Source organism: Zonotrichia albicollis, chromosome 3 (assembly GCF_047830755.1).
Source record: "Zonotrichia albicollis isolate bZonAlb1 chromosome 3, bZonAlb1.hap1, whole genome shotgun sequence".
Taxonomy (NCBI): Eukaryota; Metazoa; Chordata; class Aves; order Passeriformes; family Passerellidae; genus Zonotrichia; species Zonotrichia albicollis.
In genome coordinates, this window is record NC_133821.1 from 28,884,167 (window position 1) to 28,896,181 (window position 12,015).

Genomic DNA, 12,015 nt, shown 5'->3' on the forward strand with positions numbered 1-12,015 from the left:
AATAACAGGATTTTCTCCTCAAAAAGGAAATAAATCGTATTTTCATACTGGGCCAAAATTAGCAGCCTTTATTAGCAAACTCATCACGTCTATGCATCCAGCAAAATGTTCCTTCCATCTGAGGCACATGACCCTTAAGCCATGGACACGGAAATCAGAGCATAAGGATAACGTGCCACAGGTCCATGTGCCAGGAGGGAACTTGCCATGTATTATCACCCACCTTTAAATCAAACACGAGAGCATGTAGTGACACGGTTTCATGGAGTTCTGGTTGGTGTTGCTCAGCATGTTAAGGAAACTGGATGGCTTTCCTTGGAGGCATTTTGAGGGAGAGGCTCATATCCCACTCTCCATTGTCATTGAGCTGTAGCCCAGTGTCTTAAATGCAGTATGGGTGAAGATCTGGGTGGAGGAAGTCTTCTGCTTCAGAGGAGTTTGGATAGTTTTAGTGGTACAACAAGGGGAATAGGAGACCCAGGAGGAGAGGAAGAAATTACAGGGCTGCCAGGTAAAGTCCCTTCCACCTCTGAATGCTGCTTCAGTGATTAATGTAGTAGCAAGGATGTTTGCATTTAGGTTTTTGTGGTCCTAACTTATTGGAGAAAATCTGTGTAGTTTTAGTTATCTAATTTTCATAGAGGTGTTAGAGTCCGAATGGGTCTAGAATTGGCAACATCCCATGTCCCATGTTTTGTTCAGATATTTACAATGTCCATTTCTGGTTTTGTAGAATTGATAACAATTGTACTTTGCAAAAGCAAAAAGGGAAATTGCAATCAGCAGTCAATGCCATTTCTTTGTTTCTCCTAGAGATTCCTTTGATGGAAGAAGACCATTAGCCTGCACTGAGTCGTGTCCTCATCACATTGTACTTTTGGGTGACATGAATCATGAGGATTCAGAGATAGAAAAGACTCTGTGGATTTGGGGAGGGTATTTTCCTACTTACCAATCTTCCACGCAACGATGTCACCAGGTTGGGTGTATGTGGTGATAACAGCATCAGCATTCCGAACAGCAGCAGTTTTATGAGTGAATCCTGGGGATTTGATGAGAGCAGATGTAGAAAAATAACTGTGGCTTTTTAGAAGTGAAACGTATATCTGCATCGCAGAAAGTCATATGGCTCTGTAAGAAAGGCTATTGGATTTTGATACTAACTGCCTCACAAAAGCATGTCAAAATATGTAAATTTGCTTATAAAGACTACTTTAAATGATCTATGGACCTCTAGTTTATGAAGAATCCTTTCAAGTTTAAAAAATATCAGTACTGAAACAGACACAAAAAAAGAGGAAAGATCCTCTTTGGCTTTCCTATGATAACCAGGAAGTTTTTGATTTAGTTGTTGGTGATTTTGCTTCAGACCATGTCTGCAGAAAATATGACAGAAATTATGGGATTCATATATACTTTGATGTACAATAGCAAATATATAAAAAATATATATATGTATATTTAAAAACTCTTAAAGAGAGAGAAAAGGAAAGACTCCCAGGTCACATAACGATCTGGAGATTTTTTTTAAAGGTAAGGCAGAATTTATATCATAGACAATATTCAAAGTATCAATATTTGTATTTATGCAAGACTTCTGTGACTACATTGCATTTGATAAATCCTGCTGTAATATGAGAGATCTAAAAGGTGTTAAAATTATGAAATACATGCTTAAGAAATGTTGAAGTGCTCTGCTTCAACCTTTCTTAAGCTTAAAAAAAAAAAAAAAAAAAAAAAATATATATATATATATATATATATATATATATATATATATATATATATATATATATAAGAGTAATCTACAGTCATAGCCCAGAGCACTGCCTTGTCCCTTTACTTTGTGGTAGTATTCTGAGCCGTTATTGTAGAGTACTTTAAAAAAAAAAAAAAATAAAGCTGAGTTTCAGTTCTTTTGACTTATCTGACTACTGTGTAGTTGGCTTTTTTTCCTTCCTCACCTCTTTCACCAGCTCGTACCTGAAGGCAGGAGGTAGCAAAACACCTGTCCTGTGGCATTTTCAGCTTTACATCCATTATCCAGCTGGAAATTTGGAGTGGTTTTGGTTAAACAGAGCACACAGAATGGGTGCAGCAGGGGCACAGCTTCTGCAGATGCAATGTGGGTTTCATTGAGGGTTTTCTCTGCTCTGCAGGCTGTGCCAGAGCATTGTGCTAAAGCCTCCATGAGGGGTTCACTCTGTGGTGTTACAGGCTATTTGTACTTTTGTCAGGAAAATTCCTGGCTGTTTCATGTACTCGCTGAAATCCAAGATGATATTCTTGTCTTATTTTTGGTCTTGTGCAGATGAAACACCTTAAATTTGCAGTGTTTGAAGGAATTAACACTGTGTGTTAATGAAAGAGATTGCCATCATGTGGGCTAATCCAAACCAAAGGTGAAAATACGACTGAACTCTGATTTTATGTACAAAGTAAATTAATAATATCTCTATTGCCATAAATAGAGGATCACTACAACCTGCTCTGTTATTTTTTCATGATTATTCAATGATTTATTTGTATTGTGGTAGCATTTAGTGGGTCCACTCATGAGCCAGGCTAGTGGAATAATAGATGTGCTGCAATCATTCAAGAAAAGTGTTTATTAGCATCCTGTCAGCAACTGTTCATGACTGCAAGAAGCAAAGGCAGACCAAAAGCTATGGCGAGCAGAAGTAATTCTGTCAATTATCCTTCAGTAAGATTGATGGAAACACAGTGATTGGTACTAAAAAATGAGACTTATTCCATTTTATCTTCCATCCTTGCTTATACAATATTTCCATTTTTCTTCTCCTGAATTGTCTCAGTTGCAGCTGCATGCTCAGGTTTATCCCACAGATGTTTGTACTTTCATGGCTACCCCTTCCTTTTATGATCTCAAGCTTTCCAGAGGTGTGCACGATTACTCAGAATTACCACTCCAGCAAACAAGACAAGAGTGCTCTAAAACCAACCCTGAACTGAAGCACACCCCAAGCCTCCAGTCAGTTATGTGATTTCAGTTTCATAATGCCATTGAAAAGTATTGGATTTATTTTAAATGCCTTATTAGGAAATCTTTGCTGGTCTTTTAGCAGCTCGTGAATTTTCATCCCTTATTAAATTTTTTTTGCTTCCATTTATTAATTTCTATGAAAGCTTCTTGATTAATATTTGGAGCTCTGAGGTTTTACAGAGTCACACTGCTGTGTGTATTGTATTGCAGTCATTTTATTAAAGGAGCCAGGCGGAGTAACTGAAGAAATGTAAATTTATGACTTATTAGAACATTTTTATTTTAAAAAGTGCAAAACTGCAAATACACCAAAAAACAAGAATGTATTAATTTTGCTTGATAGCCTTTTGATAGGACTGTGCCAAATACAATTTTTAAAGGAAAGAAAGTTTTACCATTTTTTGTTTATGTTGGATAAAACTTCATTAAAGACTGTTTGCGGGGGGGATTGTTTGTGAGTTTGGGGGTTTTGCATGCTTGAATATCTGGGGGGAGACAATTTTTTTCTTATGCTATTTTTTTTCCATATAGAGCTTGAATTCTCACGAGACGACTACCTGCCTCTGGATCCACACCTGTGTCCCCACCCACAAGGTGACACCCTGGGCTGGGGGGTACCCCCAGCTTTCCCAGAAACCTGGACACCCTGGAGAACTGCACAGCTCCCTGGCCTAAGACCTCAGGATGTTTTCAGGACCTCAAGAGACAAGAGGGCTGCTATGACCAGGGCAGGATGTTCACTGTGTAAATGAGACCAGATGGGAGGATAAGCACATCTTATGCAGATCATAAGCTGTTTTCCCTTGAGCTAACTGGATGTGAATTAAAACAGATCCAGGAAACCTCTTATTGGTGAGGGGTTAGTGAAGATGGAACCCATGTGCCTTCAGCAGAGAGAAAATTGTTGTGTACTGAGAACTTCCGGAAATAAAAACAAGAACTGGCTTCACCCTGCCAATATTTCTAAAAATGAGAAAAGAGGAGCAGAAGTGAGCAGTGTGCCAGCCTTGAACAGTGACTTACAAACAGGGACTTGACCTGCAAAGTGCTGGGTGAAGGGTGGGGTTCCAAGGTCTCACAGGAGCCCTGCAGGTAGTGAATCACAACCTGAGCATGAGTCAACAGAATCTGGCTGTTGTGAAAATGTTGAATGTCAACACAGTGTTTACACAGAACTGTAACTTATAAAGTGTATGAAGCAATCATTCAGCTGCACTCAGCACTAGTAAGGCCTCAGATAGACCAGTGTGTCAAATGTTGAGCAATTTGCTTCCTCTTCAAGGGAAATGTGGTGCAGCTGGACAGCAGCCAAGCAGAGAGAATCAAGCAGAGAGAATTGGAAGAACCTGTCCCGTCCTCACAGATTATGTGGTATTCAGTGTGAACATTAGGAGACCAAAGAGAACACAGAAATTAAGTTTTCTGTAAGAAACATATTTTCAAAGAAGGTGCAATTTATCCGTATAAGTAGGACAAGAATAATAGACTTAATTGAGGCTTGAGAGAATTAGGTTATATATTAGGAAAAACATTCTAGTTGTAGGAATAGTTACTAGGAGAGAGAGATGGTCTGAAGAAGCTGTAAAAACCTCTGAGAGATTTTTTAAGACTGTTTTAAATAAGTAGAGGCGAGGAAAACATTGGGGAAGATGCACAATGTGAGTTTTGGACCCCTTCTCCTTCTGTCTCTGCATGATTCCCAGCTTGTGAGAACTAAACTTGGCTGATGCCCAGTTTTGTCCATGGACTAATTCCAAACTCATGGTACTGGGCACACTAGTCAGTGCTCATCAAAACCACAGCTAGAAATAATCTCAGTTCCACCAACTGAAGCTTTCATGTAGCATGGGCTGAACTCCAATAAAATCCTGTTAATTAAAACTTGTTGCATTGAAGTAACATTGATTTCAGAATTTTGTTCTGTAACTGTCCTGGTTTAGGGCAAATTTGGGAGAAAACCGCCAAAAGGGGCCTCCTAGAAAGCCAACCCACATAGCCCCTCCCCTCAACTGGTTCAGAAAAACTTCCTCAGAGGGAAGGGGAAAGAACCTCTTTATTTAACAGGCAAGGCACTCCTCAGCACAAGAAATTAACAATACCAGATGACAAAACTCATTCACCGCTCTGTAGAGACGACAAATTCAGAAAGTCTCTCATGTGGATGCTCGCTCTGTTTTCAATCCCTCCGGCACTGGCAAAGGCTGCTGCCCAGAGTAGGCCCCTGTAGGCCACAGAGTGCAAGCTCTCGGTGCTCCCCAGGCCCCACTCCAGAGCACGTTCAAATGGTTCCAAGAAAAAGGGAAAGAAAAGCAGTCCAGGGAAAACTCAGACTGCCTCAGCTAGCTGAACTAACTAAAAAGCAAAAGGAGCGTGGTGTTCTGCCCTGTCCATGCCCAGACAACAACAGTGGAGTTCTGTGTTCCAGCAGACTGAGGGAGAGCGCAGCTGATAATGTAACTCTGTGCTCCTTCTTGTCATAAACAAAACAGACTACTGGGGATACAAGCATCGTAATGTCACCCTAGGATAGTGACAAATCCAAACTTGAGATTTTCTGGTCTTCATGTCTATCTTAGGCAGCTAAATGAATGCAGCCCTGCTAATATTCCCTGTGCATTAGGTGAAGTAAATCCTCTCTTGGCAATTATCTGAAGACACCTATTGAGCTCAATGAGAAATAGCAGCTCAGGCAACTGGAGCACAGACCCTATTGTCATGCTTATGCAAAACTTGCTTCCCATGCCCAAAAGCTGTTTGTTCCTCCCTGCTCTGTGCTGTGGATAGTAGCACAGCTTAGCATGTCGGCTGTCAGAAGGGGAGTAGCACAGATAAAAGAAGCACATCTCAAGTTCCTGTTCTTGATCTCCTGTGGATATCCACGCATGACTTGGGGGCAGAAAGAATTACAAAGCAAGTAAACGTGTGCCCCAAACCCAGTCAAGGACACATCCAGTCCCTTCAACATGGTTCCCAAAGAAATTGTACTATACTGGCGGGAAAGCCCTGTGGCAGAGGGGAGATGGGCCCTGCTTTGCCTATCACTCTCCCAGGCCAAGGTGTGCAGCCAGAATAGGCCCACAAATCTTTCTCTCCCTATATAATGTACATAACTTACTTCATGCATCCAGATTTCTCTCCTCACTATTATTATATAGTGGCACACAGCCACTACATTTTCCAGGACAGGAAGGTTATTTAACAGCAACAGAAAGGGCTGAGATTGAATTATCTTCTGTCCAGGTGTCAGAGCAGACTTTTAATAATTCACAAAGACCCCATAAAGAAATTGGATGGATGAGGCTGACTGGGATTCGAGGCACCCTTCCTCAGCAAGGCAAAGGGGCTACTGTACAGGGCAGGGGCAACTGCTATGTGAGGACATTTTAAAACCCAGGATAATTACATTCTGCTAAAATATATTAAGCAGAAACTGGGAGAAGGAAGAAAGGAGAAGAAAGAAAAGACATCTGTCCTAAGGTGACGTTATGATGCTTGTATCCCCATTCGTGTGTTCTGTTTATGCTGGATATTATGTTCTGTGCCTTCAAGTCTGGCTCTGAAGAGTGAATGTTTTGTTTGGGTTTTGCTATCAGCCGCCCCCCCCACAGATGGCAGGACACACAGACGGAGCAGGACATAGGGCCGTTTTTGCTTTTTGCTTGGCTTTTTTTCTTTGCTCTTGCTTTTGCTTCTGCTTTGCTTCTGCTTTGCTCTTGCTTTTTGTTTCTGCTCATTAGATAGTTTAGCTAAGCAGTCCAAATTTTTCCCTGGACTGTAAGAATCCATGTATCTCGGGCTGTTGTATGAATCCACTCTGGCTAGCTCAGACTCTAGCCCACATGGTCTTACATGGACAAAGTAAAAGATGAGAAGCACTCTTCTCCCCATGGGGACGGATGTCCTGTTTATTGGCTTGGGAGGAGACACTTCAGGTTCTAGCTACCTTCCAGGTGAAAAAAAGCATGTGGATATTTATACCCGAGGGGGCAGGGGAATAGAACCGCAGCCAATGGGATACCATTGAGGAGGGGCGAGGGGAGGGGTAACCAAGGGAAAGACCACCAGGGGATACAGCAGAGGGGTACATGAGGGAAAGACCATGTGATGGAGAAGAGAAATAACAATCTATGTGACATAACATACTCATTACAAATTTCCAATCACCCAGTGCAAAACAACAACTAAATAAAGTATTTAGTGCAATACAACACTGGACTGTTTCTCCTTTCCCTTTTTTTGGACCTACTTGAACCTGCTCCGGACTGGGACCTGGGAAACACGCCAGAGGGACTGATAACAGAGTGACCACCCCCCAAGAGAGACTTTCTGAATTTGTCATCTGTTTTCAGAGTGGTGAAAGGGTGGTGTAATCTGGTACTGTTCATTTTGTGTGCTGGGGGTTGCTGTGCCTATTAAATAAACAGGTTCTTTCCACTTCTCTCTGAGGAATCCTTCCCGAACTGGTTGGGAGGAGCAGCCATGTGGGTTTGCTTTCTGGAGGGCCCCCCTTTTGGAGGTTTTCTCCCAAATTTGCCCTAGACCAGGACAAAATTTGGCAGTCAACACATGGGGCTCGAAAGAGAGTGGAAAAAACCCTGTTGGTTGCCATTACTCTGTGTTCGTATAAAGCAGTTAATAGCCATGTTTTTTGAATTCATAGTGTCTTTTGGGGTGAAGGTTTGTATGCATTTCTGGTCCCTAGGTTTTTTTTTTTGAGATCTTAATATCTCTATGGTCCCTAGGTTTATTTTCTTATCCAGAAATAACTCTAGTAGCTAATTCACATAGCCTCTGGATACGGGTCTTGGAAAGTGTTGCACCAAGACCCCTGTGTGCAGATGATCTTTATATGCATCAAACACAGTGGAAGACCATAGAGCAAGGGATCCAATGCCTGAGAGAAATGGCAGTGGCAGAGATTATCTTCTCAGATAACGCAACTGCTAGGAATCCAGACTTGGTACCATGCACATCTGTGATGTGGCAAAAACTCATACAACTTGGGCCACATGAATATGCTTCTGCTTTGGCCATAATGGAGTGGGATGAGAGGGATGAGACTGTGCTTGATATGGCAAAGAAACTCTAAGCATATGCAGATGCTGTGCATGGCCCAACACATGGAGAATCACAGCAGTGGGAACATGTCTGCAGAAATTAGAGGACAAGATAGAGGAGAATCACCTTTTCCAAATCTCGGCAATACAGATCAGAGATTCTGGTATCCAAGGCAGACGTTCCCCAGATGGAGAGAGAAGATACACCCCACGAGCTGAGCTGTGGTTCTTCCTGCGTGATTGTGGAGAAAACATGAGGAGATGGGATGGAAAATATACTGCTGCTCTGGCACAACAGGTGCGTGATTTGAAGGAAGACAGGGCTCAGAGAGGAAGTTGCATCAAAAGGAAAGCAGCTCGAGTTGCCCATAGCCAAACTGCCAGGTATGATGATGACGATGATGATGATGACATGTCCGATCCCCAAGGAACCTCCAAGACATAAGTCCAAGGAAAGAAGGATAACCAGGCTTAGAGGGGCCCTGCCTCTGGCCAGGTAGAGGCCAGGGAAAATTGTGTTTTCTGGACATGTGGATTCATTGGCCTGGCACATCTGAACCACAAGAATACAAAGCTTTGGTTGACACTGGTGTGCAATGCACATTAATCCCATCGAGACACCTGGGGACGGAATCTGTTTCTATTGCTGGTCTGACAGGGGGATCACAGGATTTGACTTTGGTGGAAGCTGATGTGAGCCTGACTGGAAATGAGTGGAAGAAACATCATATTGTGACTGGCCCAGAGGCCCCATGCATTTTTGGGCATAGACTTCCTCTGAAGTGGATATTTTAAAGACCCAAAGGGACTCAGATGGGCATTTGGAATAGCTGCTGTAGTGACAGAGGGCATCCAGCAATTGAACTCCTTGCCTGGACTGTCCGAGAATCCATCTACAGTAGGACTTCTGAAGGGAGAAGCGCAGCAGGTACCAATTGCCACTTCCACAGTGCATCGTCCACAGTATAGAACACCCATCTAGATGCTGTGATTCCCATCCATAAGATAATCCAAGAGGTAGAGAGCCAAGCGGTGGTCAGCAAGACTTACTCATCCTTCAACAGCACCATTTGGCCTGTGCGTAAATCTGAAGGAGAGTGGAGATGGACTGTAGAGATTCACTACCATGCATTTAATGAAGTGACTCCACCACTGAGTGCTGCCGTGCCAGACATATTAGAGCTCCAGTACAAGCTTGAGTCCAAGGCAGCGAAGTGGTACATCACTACTGATATTGCCAATGCATTTTTCTCCATTCCTCTGGCAGCAGAATGCAGGCCTCGGTTTGCTTTCAGGTGGAGGGGAGTGCAGTATACCTGGAACCGACTGCCCCAGGGGTCGAAGCACAGTCCTATCATCTGCCATGGACTGATCCAGACTGCACTAGAAAAGGGTGAGGCTCCAGAGCACCTACAGTATATTGATGACATGATTGTGTGGGGGAACACAGCCATGGAAGTGTTTGAGAAAGGAAAGAAAATCATCCAAATCCTCCTGGGAGCTGGTTTCACCATTAAAAAGAGCAAAGTAAAGTGACCAGCTCGTGAGATTCGGTTCCTAGGAGCAAAGTGGCAAGATGGACAGTGTCCGATTCCTACAGATGTCATCAACAAGATCACAGGTATGTTTCCACCAGCCAATAAGGAGACACAAGCTTTCCTAGGTGCCAAAGGCTTTTGGAGAATGCACATTCCTGAGTACAGTCAGATCGTGATCCCTCTTTACCTGGTCACCCACAAGAAGAACAATTTCCACTGGGGCCCTGAGCAGCAACAGGCCTTTGCCCAGATCAAGCAGGAGATCGCTTATGCAGTAGCCCTTGGCCCGGTCAGGACAGGACCAGATGTGAAGAACATGCTCTACTCTGCAGCTGGAGCCTTTGGCAGAAGGTGCCTGGGGAGACTCGAGGCCGATCACTAGGATTTTGGAGTCGAAATAAACAGAGGCTCTGAAGCCATCTACACTCCAACAGAAAAAGAAGTCTTGGCTGCCTGTGAAGGAGTCCAAGCCACCTCACAGGTGATTGGTACAGAAGCGCAACTCCTCCTGGCACCCCGACTACCAGTGCTGGGGTGGATGTTCAAAGGCAAGGTTCCTTCCACTCACCATGCCACTAGTGCTACATGGAGCAAGTGGATTGCTCTCATCACTCAGCGTGCCCGTATAGGTAAACTGAATCACCCTGGGATTTTTGAGGTAATTACAAATTGGTGTGAAGGTGAAAATTTTGGTGTTACAGATGAAGAACAGGAACCAGTGACATGTGCTGAAGAGGCTCTTCCATATAACCAACAGCCACCAGAGAAAACACGCTACGCTCTTTTCACTGACAGTTCCTGTCACATGGTAGGGATGAACTGGAAGTGGAAAGCAGCTGTATGGAGCCCCACACGACAGGTCACAGAGGCCACTGAAGGAGAAGGTGGATCAAGCCAACTTGCAGAACTCAAAGCTGTTCAACTGGTCCTGGACATTGCTGAGAGAGAGAAGTGGCCAAAGCTCTACCTTTATACTGATTCATGGATGGCAGGCAATACTCTGTAAGGATGGCTGGAGAGGTGGAAAGAGGCTAACTGGCAGCATAGAGGAAAACCAATTTGGGCTGCTGATGAGTGGAAAGCCATTGCTACCAGGGTAGGGAAGCTGCCTGTGAAGGTCCGCCATGTAGATGCCCATGTACCCAAGAGCAGAGCTAATGAGGAGCACCAAAACAATGAGCACATAGACCAGGCTGCAAAGATAGTAGTCCAAGATAGACCTAGATTGGTAACAAGGGAGAGTTATTTCTAGCTCAATGGGCCCATGGTGCCTCAGGCCATCAGGGTAGGGATGCCGTCTATAAGTGGGCATGCAACCAAGGGGCGGATTTAACCATGGACAGTATTTCTCAGGTCCTCCATGACTGTGAGACGTGTCCTGCCATCAAGCAGGCCAAGCGAGTGAAGCCCCTATGATATGGTGGGCAGTGGTCCAAGTACAAGTATGGGGAGGCCTGGCAGATTGACTACATCACACTGCCCCAGACACGCCAGGGCAAGCACTATGTGCTGACCATGGTGGAAGCCACCACTGGATGGTTGGAAATGTACCCTGTGTCTCATGCTACTGCCCGGAACACCATCCTGGGCCTTGAAAAGAAGGTGCTTTGGAGGCATGATACCCCTGAGAGGATTGAGTCAAACAATGGGACTCGTTTCAAGAACAGCCTTATCAACACCTGGGCTAGGGAACATGGCATGGAGTGGGTGTACCATGTCCCCTACCATGCACCAGCTGCAGGCGAAGTAGAGAGATACAATGGACTACTAATACTCTAGCTGAAAGCTTTGGGTATGGGGGATCTTTCAAAAATTGGGAGCAACATTTAGCAAAGGCCACCTGATCAGTTAACACCTGACGTTCCACCAACCAAGCTGGTCCTGACAGTCTGAGTCCCTGAATATAATAGATGGAGATAAAGTCCCAGTGGTACATATCAGAGGTTTATTAGTGAAGACTGTGTGGATCAATTCTGCCTCGAGTAGAGACAAACCCATTCATGGGGTTGGCTTTGCTCAGGGACCAGGTTGTGCATGGTGGATAATGCAAAGAGATGGTATGACACGGTGTGTACCTCAGGGAGATCTGATTGTGGGGTGAGAATGATATGCAAATATCACTGTTCATTGGATGTTACTGCCATTGTCTGTACATTAAACCTTACAGACATGAGATAGAAGGAAATGTCTAAGTGTTGAAGGTCTGAGCAAGTGAAAGATGGAGTTTTGAGTGAGTAAAGTGAAAGTGGGGAATCCTGCAGCTCTGTAGTGTGGGGCCTGGATTCAGTGGTCTGGTGTAGGGATGTGATGAGGGCATGATAGGCATTGCTTGTAATTTTTGAGGGAACAGATGGAAGTTTTATGTGAATAAAATGCATGATGTGTGGTAGTATGTTGACCATATGGGGATAAGGGA

At 43.9% G+C, this 12,015-nt stretch overlaps 1 protein-coding gene across 8 annotated transcripts in view; it reads left to right on the forward strand.

Moving 5' to 3' along the window:
• SUSD4 (sushi domain containing 4) overlaps nucleotides 1-12,015 on the forward strand; it is a 94,713-nt gene that overhangs the window by 71,742 nt on the left and 10,956 nt on the right. For 5 of the 8 annotated variants that reach the window (XM_074537023.1, XM_014272963.3, XM_005495348.4 and 2 more), the window contains one exon: nucleotides 3,536-4,472. In XM_074537023.1, coding sequence (XP_074393124.1) covers nucleotides 3,536-3,756 — 221 coding nt within the window. In that variant the 3' untranslated portion in view covers nucleotides 3,757-4,472. Of the gene's footprint in view, nucleotides 1-813; nucleotides 954-3,535; nucleotides 10,602-12,015 lie in introns of those variants that run through there. The other 3 variants (XR_012579453.1, XM_005495350.4, XM_005495349.4) reach the window with 3 other exon arrangements.